At 33.2% G+C, this 9205-nt stretch overlaps 3 protein-coding genes across 3 annotated transcripts in view; 2 read left to right on the top strand and 1 right to left on the bottom strand.

Annotated features, from left to right (window-relative positions):
- Positions 1–1978: 1978 nt before the first annotated feature.
- On the top strand, positions 1979–3080 carry LOC116337900 (splicing factor 3A subunit 2). Its single transcript, XM_031762847.1, has 3 exons — positions 1979–2089; positions 2190–2551; positions 2624–3080. Exons 2-3 carry the CDS (start codon positions 2198–2200, stop codon positions 3017–3019), a joined length of 750 nt encoding a protein of 249 aa, XP_031618707.1. The 5' UTR covers positions 1979–2089; positions 2190–2197; the 3' UTR covers positions 3020–3080.
- On the bottom strand, positions 3044–6261 carry LOC116337899 (2-(3-amino-3-carboxypropyl)histidine synthase subunit 1). The gene is made up of 5 exons (XM_031762846.1): positions 6016–6261; positions 4446–4616; positions 3952–4353; positions 3816–3866; positions 3044–3739 (listed from the first exon to the last, which is right to left on the bottom strand). The coding sequence occupies exons 1-5, from the start codon at positions 6104–6106 to the stop codon at positions 3141–3143; spliced, it is 1314 nt and encodes a 437-aa protein (XP_031618706.1). The 5' UTR covers positions 6107–6261; the 3' UTR covers positions 3044–3140.
- A 111-nt stretch (positions 6262–6372) lies between these two features.
- LOC116337898 (metallophosphoesterase 1 homolog) overlaps positions 6373–9205 on the top strand; it is a 4368-nt gene continuing 1535 nt past the window's right edge. The window contains exons 1-2 of the mRNA XM_031762844.1: positions 6373–6536; positions 6597–6773. Coding sequence (XP_031618704.1) covers positions 6447–6536; positions 6597–6773 — 267 coding nt within the window. The 5' untranslated portion in view covers positions 6373–6446. The remainder of the gene's footprint in view (positions 6537–6596; positions 6774–9205) is intronic.

Raw genomic sequence — 9205 nt, 5'->3', positions numbered from 1 at the left:
CTCTCTCTCTCTCTCTCTCTCTCTCTCTCTCTCTCTCTCTCTCTCTCTCTCTATCACATTATGTTTCAATCGTCATTTGAAAATCTCATTGTATATCTTAGAATTATTGCATAAATGTTAATGACGATAGTAAAAATAATTGAAAAATGAAACAAAAGAACAGGTACCACGTTGATCCAACCAGTCGATGTGTATGCAATACGCCATTAATTACTTTTCGATCTATCACGTCAGTTCCAATGACTGCTGGATTGATGGGGTTGGGATATTTTCGCCAGTGACACTGTGCTATCGTCTCCCACGGATGGCTAGAAATTAATAGTATAGATAGCTTCAAAAATAATTTCTTTACAAAACTTTATCATTGATTAGCATTTTCTCAAAAAAAAATACACATGACAATAAATATCAGGCAAAAATGGAATAGTCTAGAATGTAGACTCTACGTCCACATAAATAAATATCAATCAATATATTAAATCAGCAAAGGATATCGATACTCATTTCGTACTATTCAAAGTTCGAATAATTAGAAACTTTTTAATTTATTGACTTATAGTGAAGTAGAATTATTTTACAAATAAATTCATTTACTATGACGAATCAAAATGGCAGAGTCTTTTGAGATCTACATTCACTTTAACTTGAACAAAGCAAAATATATTAATGCATACTACATACATTTCAAACTCCAGCGAGTATTATATTCACTTCTACTGTTTTGACTCACTGCATAATGGTCTCTTACTCTTAAGTTATTGTATAACATTGTAATTGATTCATTTAAATTGTTATTTTCTTTGCCACTTGTCTAAGTTCTCTATTTCATTCTGTGTGAAATATTTCGATAAACAGGATTTTTCCAACTTTATTAATTGAAGGAATATTTTACTGCTGTCTAAAAATACAAATCTCCGCGAAAATAAACAGCATTTTTTTCAAAATAAATTTAAGTTGAAGTTCAATGCCATTGAAATTGGCATTCGAATGTTCATTTATGTAATACATATTGCGCCTAGCAACTCGTTTTTTTTTAATGTTCATATTTTTCTAAACAAATTTCAAGGTATACTCACTCAAATGTGTGTTCAGATGTCCAGATTTTCATTTTATCTGTTGGTTTAATTCAATTTTTCACTTAAAATAAATTTGCAAGGAATAATTTGCAATAAAATCGAATTTTGTTGGTTTTCAGCACACAACACGCTCACTTTCAATGATACTTGCTGTAAATGTATTGCTTTGACGTATAAATTGAATCGAACAATTCGTATTTAAACGATGAGGACTTTATGTTGCGCAGCCATTCATTACGAAATACCTAGATTGAATGAATTGTTTGAAATTAAATGTCAAATCCATGTGAATAATTGAATGGTTACCAACTGTCAAATATGAAAATAAAAAAAAATGATTCATTTCGAAATACCTACATTGAATGAATTGATAGAAATTAAATGTCAAATCCATGTGAATAATAGAATGGTTACCAACTGACAAATATGAAAATAAAAAAATGATGTTTCACGTCAAAAAAATCAATCATTTGCAATCATTTTAGAAAATCTTTCAATTTAAAAACATGCTTAATATTTTCAAAAGCACATAAAAATCGAAAACCAAAACATGCTAAAATATGTTTATCTGAAATAAAAAATTATATGGTTCAAGCGCCATCTTCTGAAAAAGGATTTAAGTTGTGCCAGGACTGTCTCTTATACTTTATTGTGTATAAAACATATTTGTATTCATGTATAGATTAAATGGCTTTTTACAATGCTTAAAATCAGAAATATATACAAAACAGAAATGGCAATTTTTATACATTGGACCATTAAAATCATTATTGAAATTTGAAGAAAAAAAAAAATGGTAAACAACAACAACAACACGTATGAAAATGCATCATATAAGGGTATGTTCGAAAGCGTGCCAAAAGTATTGTACTTGAATGTGTTTATGTATTTGGTCATGTTTCCGGCTTCTAACAAACTTCATGCTGTACAATGTACATTTTTCACCTTTTCATTCATCTGAAACTTCATGAGGTACAATTCTGACATTCATATAACAATAGAACATAAAAAGGGTAATATAAAGTAAAAGTGGCGAAACATTGTTAATTTTAATTTAAACCAAATATATTTTCAAAATGTTCAAATAATTACATTCTATTGACTGATTTTCAGTATAAAACATGGATTTTCAAAATCGTGCTGGTGGAAAAACTGGTGGAGGGGGAGTAGCATCATGGTCCGAAACGAATCGAGATCGTCGTGAACGTTTGAGACAATTGGCTCTTGAAACCATAGATCTTAATAAAGACCCATACTTTATGAAAAATCACTTAGGATCCTATGAATGCAAATTGTGTTTGACACTTCACAACAATGAAGGGAGTTACTTGGCTCACACACAAGGTAAGAAGCACCAAGCCAATTTAGCGAGACGTGCTGCGAAAGAGGCAAAGGAAGCACCATCAATGTTAGCACCGGAAAAGCCTCGCGTTGAACCCAAAAAATTCGTCAAAATTGGTCGACCTGGCTATCGTGTAAGCATTAATAATCCACTGTTTGCAGAATATATTTGTAAAAGAAAATGAACCAACTTTTTTTGATTTCAGGTAACTAAACAACGTTCACCTGAAAATGGCCAGCAAAGTCTATTATTTCAAATTGATTATCCCGAAATTTCTGATAACATTGTTCCTCGGCATCGATTTATGTCTGCCTATGAACAGAAAATTGAACCGCCCGACCGTAAATGGCAATATCTTTTATTTGCCGCAGAACCATACGAAACAATTGCTTTCAAGGTACCAAGCCGGGAAGTTGAAAAAACAGACGGAAAATTTTGGACTCATTGGAATAAAGATACAAAGCAATTTTTTTTGCAATTTGCATTCCGTTTGGAAACTCCAAAGATGATGCCACCGCCTCCACCGCGTATGCATTTGCAAAATTTGGGTGCACCACGATTCAGTAGTGCACTTCCTCCACCACCACCCCTTCTAAATTGATTCATTATAATAAAAAAATACTTATTCAACTCTGCTCGTAACGTAGCATAAAATTTCCGAACTTTATTCATTTGTAATAATGTTTTTAAATGCAATAAAGAATACAATATATCAAAATGATTTATGTAACGACTGACGTGTTGTCTTTACATTTGCCACAACAATTTTTACCAATATTTTGACCTTCACACTCTTTTTCTGACTTATAATTAGGTGTCCAAAATCCCAAACTCTTCGATGCATAAAAATCCATTGGGTAAGCATAGTTTTCGTTAACTTCGCTAGTTGAAATTTCCCACTTAGCATCTCCCAACACAACTGATAATTCGTATGGTGTCAGAAGTGGTTTAGAAAAAGCAGTTCCCCAGTCAATTGATAATCGTGGACATGCTACTTGAACGAAAGCATCGATATCTTTGAAGAGATCTAGTTTCGCAGGAAATATCTCGGAGAGTAAGACGAGCCAACCCATTTTATTGTGACAAGCCAATCTATCTTGTAAGTAATGCATAACTTTGGCAGACCCCTGTCTGCCGAGTGTTCCAAGTATTAGACCAAATGTCTGCACATTCTTCGCCCGATCGATAGCTTTTTTCCTATTTGTTCGCATTGCCAAATGGTCATATTGTTCTTCTGTAAATTTCTTTTCGTATGGATCATATTTGTATGCTTCTAATGTTGGATTGGCAATCATGACTGACTCAATGTGAAATCGACCGTCTTTTTTGCATTGGAAACGATAAATAACATTTTATTAGATAATGACATAACACCCTTCAGTCAGCATCAGACTTACCTCCTAAATAGATTAAAATGGTATCTTTGGGTATTCGTGGGGATGTACAACCTAGGGGCGAAAAAATTTAAAACTGTTAAATAAATAGTACAATTATAAATAATAGTACACTGCATGTTTTATAAAAACTACTTACCCAAAATTTCACCAGGACTTAACGGACGAGATTGTGCCAAATGAATGTCGTAGCCACATTCACGTAACTCTTTCGCTGCAGCATGCATTGTGGCTACAAATTGAATTGTGCTGACAAACGCCAATCGTTTCGTTGGTAGGAAGTTTAATTTAACACTTTCAATGAAATGCGATGTATCGAAAAATATATTTACAAATATATACAAGACTTTAATTTCATGTGTTTGGTCAATTGGTATTAAACAACTGTGACCATAGTGAATCAGTAAATCAGCGCCCAAAGCCTTGGCCGTATAGTCGTCTATACAACATGCTCCATAAGTTACATCACCCATAATAACTGTGTCTGCATCCGTAAACCGTTCAATAATATCACTAATAATCATAGAATACAGCAAGAGACCTGGAACGACAATTTTTCTTTAACGATTCAACATTTTAAAAATTCAATTTTTAGTTTCATTGTACGTAACAGAAATAAGTAAATTCGTTTACCTTCAGGAAGTTGCAATGCAACACGTTTGACTTTCAAATCTCGCACCCTCCATATGGTTTTGTGAATTTCAAAATTATAATTTTTCGGTAATGTTTCAATTGCTCCATTTATTTCAGGATCGTCCAAAATCGTTTGTGGTATTTTATTAAATCGTTGAGATCGTCCATTACCTATGGCAAGCAAAAATAGAACGTTCTTAGTAAATTTTTACGTTGACAAATTACAACGTTTTGATTCATTTTCATCAGTGCTAAAGAAACACACCGAGCACTCAGAGAGAGCGTTTGTTGTGCAGCTCGTGTTGCTGTGAGCGATAACTGCGTATGAGTCGAATGTCACTCATTTATTATCCTCTTAAAGACGATCGAGCTCGAGCTGCTCACCAACTCCCATGTATTTTTGCGAGCGCTCCGAGTGAGTCGCGCACCTACTCAAAATAAATGAGCAGAAACATGTGGCGAGCAATACAGAGATCATAATAGAGCAGGAAAATGGAATTTGTTGTTCAACATTTTTATTCACAGTACACAGAAAAAATATCTTTCAACTATTTTCGTCACAAAATTGAAATCAGAAATTTTGTGTTTGAAATTTTGATTTCGTCAATCGTGCTTCACCTCGACAGAGGTTTTTAGTTTGATCAGTACTGTATTCCAAACCAAAGCCAAAACAAAAAACAACGAAAATGTGAACTCACAGCCGGACAATCTTGTACAAACGCGTCACAATATCCGGGAAAAAAATGTAAATAGGGCCGGAAAAATTGGCTGAATTGTTTGATATCGAAGAAAAGAATGGCAAATAAAAAAAAGTGTCTTACGAGACGAACTTTTTCGCACCACCGTAAAAAATATTATTAAGAAAGTACAAAATAATATTTGTTCGATTTTGCAAGCCTTTCCAAGCGGCGTAAAGTTCAAGACCAAAAAATATGTTCAAATCTTGGCATCGAAATATTCTTTAATTTAATAGCAGAAGTACTCGAGAAAAGATTTTTCACACTTTCACGACATTTGAAAGTATTCTATTTTCTAACGAAACACTATAGAAATAAAAAGGAACTTACATCTGTAAGTCTAACTTTTCCGCACTGTTTCCAAATTTCTTTCTTTTCCGAACGAATATTTATTTTTCGAAAGATATTGAACAATCACTGGTACAGTGCAGTACTAATTCAAAAGTAATAATTACCGAATTCTAATTTCTGAGAGCTGTAAAGTTTGTTGGCCAATTAATAGACTATTGACACATAAATAATTCAAAATATGTAAACAGGCTATTTTCTTTCAAAAGAATAACATTTCGAAAGTTTGTGGCAATTCTAATTCAAATTGAAGGTACCTCCCATACAAAATTTTCGTTTTTGAGTCAAAAATCGAAAGTTATGTATGGGGAGTACCTCTATTTGTGGTTGAAATTTCTCCCAATTTGGTGTAATTATGTATTTTGGCACGAACCTACTTTTGATTGAACTTATTTCAAACTTTCAGAATGTTGTTTCATTGTGCATGTTGTTTCATTAATCAATGGAATGTCATGGAAATACAATTTAATCAATGAGTCCATTACCCTTGTATACACGACGTACTGGTTTCGCTTTCACAACAACAACATTTGTATCCGTTTTTTGAATTGAATCTTTATTCATATTTTCTTCCATCGTCTTCGTTTATCTATTGAAATTTAAAAACCAAGATAACTATTTTTTAAAAACATAAAGTTTCTATTGAACTTCAACAAATTAAAGAAATATTTTTTCACTCGATACGTTCGATAGTCAAGCACATTTCTAAATGTAAACCTTTCATACTATTAACACCATGACAGGTCACGTACACCATTCAGCTTATATCAAGTCTATCTTATCGACAAATTCATGTATATTGAAACGTCAAATATTGACGTTTTTGTTGTCAAATCAGAAGTATTTTTTATCTGTATTCCATTTACAGAAATAAAATTTACGAATTTAAAAAAAGTATACAAAAACTATCAGAAAGATGTATCGTACAGTGTTTATAATGTTTATAATTGTAGGCGCTACTTTTTTATACAATGAATTACTTCTGAACTTTGTGGTATTAAATCAGGTACGATTTGTTCAATAAATTTATACGACATTTTTAATAATAAACAATTTTACTTATCAGTGTCAATGGCCTAACAAACTAAATGATTCTGTACGAGCAATAATTTTGGCTGACACACATTTATTAGGACCGTTCAATGGACATTGGTTTGATAAATTGCGTCGTGAATGGCAAATGCGAAGAGCGTTTCACGCTGCTGTTTTTCTACATAAACCAGATGTGGTGTTCATTCTGGGAGTAAGTAAAATATAGATGATTACACTCGAATGTTGACAAAAAATAATGGAACAAAAACAGCAGTTGGAAAAACGATCTGAACAATCAAAATTGTCCGATTGGATAGCAACAAAAGGATTAAGCACATACACTCCGCGAAAAATAGATAGACGCAATAACATTTTTCAACTATTTATGCACACATCACAAAAAGATTTATCAAAAATAATTTAAAGAACTTTATTTTTTTCAAGTTATTAGAAATGTTGGACTCAAAAAGTGCGAATTAAGGATAGACGCAGTCACTGATTTAAAAATCAAATTTTTCGTGAAATTCTTGATGAGTAATTGGTGTGTTTGACTCGGGCATCATGCAACGCAAGCATGCGACCCGGGAGACTGTCATACAGTGATTGAATTCCACTCTGGGAAAGGTTTCGCCAGGCCGTCTTGATCACTTCTGGTTGTTGTATTGACAACATTCTTTATAAACTTCTCGAGCAAAAATGCCCCAAACGTTTTCAATTATGTTCATACCTGGCGATTTTTCCGGCCAATTGTTGTTCAAGGTGGATTCCATGTTCCTCAAAGTAGGCAAAAGTTGATCGAGCCACATGCATCGGCGCGTTGTCTTGTTGAAATTTCCAATTCAATCCAGCACATTCGTAGCCATATGTAGGGAAAAGAGGGCCAATTATCTGCTGATACTGTTCTTAGTTCATTCTGGTGAAAATGAATATGAACGGCACCTTTTTTAGGTAACCAATGGCTCCCCACACCATTCCCGAACCACCGCCAGATTGACGTTTGGATCTACGTATTCGATTTGAAAAATGTCATTCAACTTCGACTTTTAGTATGAAAATCGAAAAATTGTGATTTTTGTCACACGCGTTGTGTCACAAATTCAAATGTTGACATTTTTGAGAGTCACAAATTGGTCACTAAAATTATATCGAAGAATTTTTATAATTTTGCCCATTTTTATGAAAAGCCTTTTCAAATTTTCGATTAAAATCATTTTTGTGCATTTTTCAATTTTTTGTTCATAATATGTCCACCAGATGTCGTATCGAAAATCTAAAGTCATAGTTCTGAGTCACAAATTAATCACTAAAATTCTGCATCATTATATTTTTATTTTTTGCTTTTATTCGAAATTTCACTAAGAGACTTTTTGGCCAATAGGCCTAAATAGAAAAATGGCCAAAATTGGCCGAAGGTCTATTCCATGGGCCGAAATATTGGTGTCACAAATCCCTAAAAAGGTTTCAAGGCAATCGCAAAAATGTGCCAGGCTGGATAGGGGGAGCCCGATTTTTTGGCCATAGAAAAATGTTGAATTGCATCCAAAACCGAAATTCACCACAAAATATAAAGCTGAATAACTCATCAGCCATTTATGCACAAATTCTAAAAATGCATGCACAAATTCGCACAAATTATGCATAAAAAAATGGTATAGGTTCCAATAAGATACTCGAAAGTGACTTGCTGGAGAGTGTAAGCCATAAAAATAACCTGTGCAAAGTTTCAGCTCATTACAATATCATACAGGCATGGCTTCCATACAAATAAAATGTCTTACGTCTGTAAGATGAACTTTTCCGCACTATGATTCACAAAATGCATTTATTACGTATTTTTTACTGTAAATATAAATTCATGAGAAAACTGAATCTGATATAAATTTTCCGATACAAATAATTTTGATAGACTTTTCAATGCCTGTATGATATCGTAATCATGTGAAAATGTGCAGATGTTGTTTTTTTCACAAAAAGCTAACATTCTGAAAGTTTGAAGAAATTTCAATACAATTGAGTGGTACCTTCCATACAAAATTTTCGTTTTTGAACGAAAAATCCAAAATTTTGTTCGGGAGGTACCCCTTGCATTGAAATGTCTTCAAACTCCCAGAATGCTATTTTTGTGTGATAATAATAACCTGTGCAAAGTTTCAGGTCATTACGATATCATACAGGCATGACTTTCATACAAAAATCCAAAATGTTTGAAATGTTTGTATGAAAAGTGTGTCGAAAATCATTTGTATCGCAAAACTAACGTCATATTCGGTTTTCTCGTACCCAAAAACCGCCCAATACATATTTTTGAGTGTTTAAGTATATATTAAATATCACTTTTGGAGGAAAAATTGAATTTTTCCCATGGATGGCCATGGGCATCACACCAGACATGACACGTCACTCTATCAACCAAAGTCGCTCAAAATCTTATGGAATCTATTCCTCAGCACCCCTAATCATCCTGTGAAGTCAAATTTTGAATTACTTTTCTTGTTTGAAAGTTATCGTGTTAACAAATTTTTGCGTATAGCCTACAGGGTACGCACATACATTCGGACATCGAAAAAACGCTAGATTCGTTGATTTTTTATGAGTCTTAATTTTTCGACCGATTCCAATACTTTACCTTACACACTGGGTGTG

The sequence above is a fragment of the Contarinia nasturtii genome, unplaced genomic scaffold, assembly GCF_009176525.2.
Source record: "Contarinia nasturtii isolate CC-2019 unplaced genomic scaffold, AAFC_CNas_1.1 Cnas_scaffold_344, whole genome shotgun sequence".
Classification (NCBI taxonomy): domain Eukaryota; kingdom Metazoa; phylum Arthropoda; class Insecta; order Diptera; family Cecidomyiidae; genus Contarinia; species Contarinia nasturtii.
This window is presented reverse-complemented; position numbering and strand designations above follow the sequence as displayed.

What these genes read in the sequence shown, in the direction of transcription:
- LOC116337900 (XM_031762847.1), top strand. Translation starts at nt 2,198, where the DNA reads ATGGATTTTCAAAATCGTGCTGGTGGAAAAACTGGTGGAGGGGGAGTA. An exon ending in TTGGTCGACCTGGCTATCGT is followed by an intron (nt 2,552 to 2,623) that starts GTAAGCATTAAT and finishes TTTTGATTTCAG; the next exon opens with GTAACTAAACAACGTTCACC.
- LOC116337899 (XM_031762846.1), bottom strand. Translation starts at nt 6,106, where the DNA reads ATGGAAGAAAATATGAATAAAGATTCAATTCAAAAAACGGATACAAAT. An exon ending in TGCATTGCAACTTCCTGAAG is followed by an intron (nt 4,354 to 4,445) that starts GTAAACGAATTT and finishes TTGTCGTTCCAG; the next exon opens with GTCTCTTGCTGTATTCTATG. An exon ending in CATTTTAATCTATTTAGGAG is followed by an intron (nt 3,740 to 3,815) that starts GTAAGTCTGATG and finishes AATGCAAAAAAG; the next exon opens with ACGGTCGATTTCACATTGAG.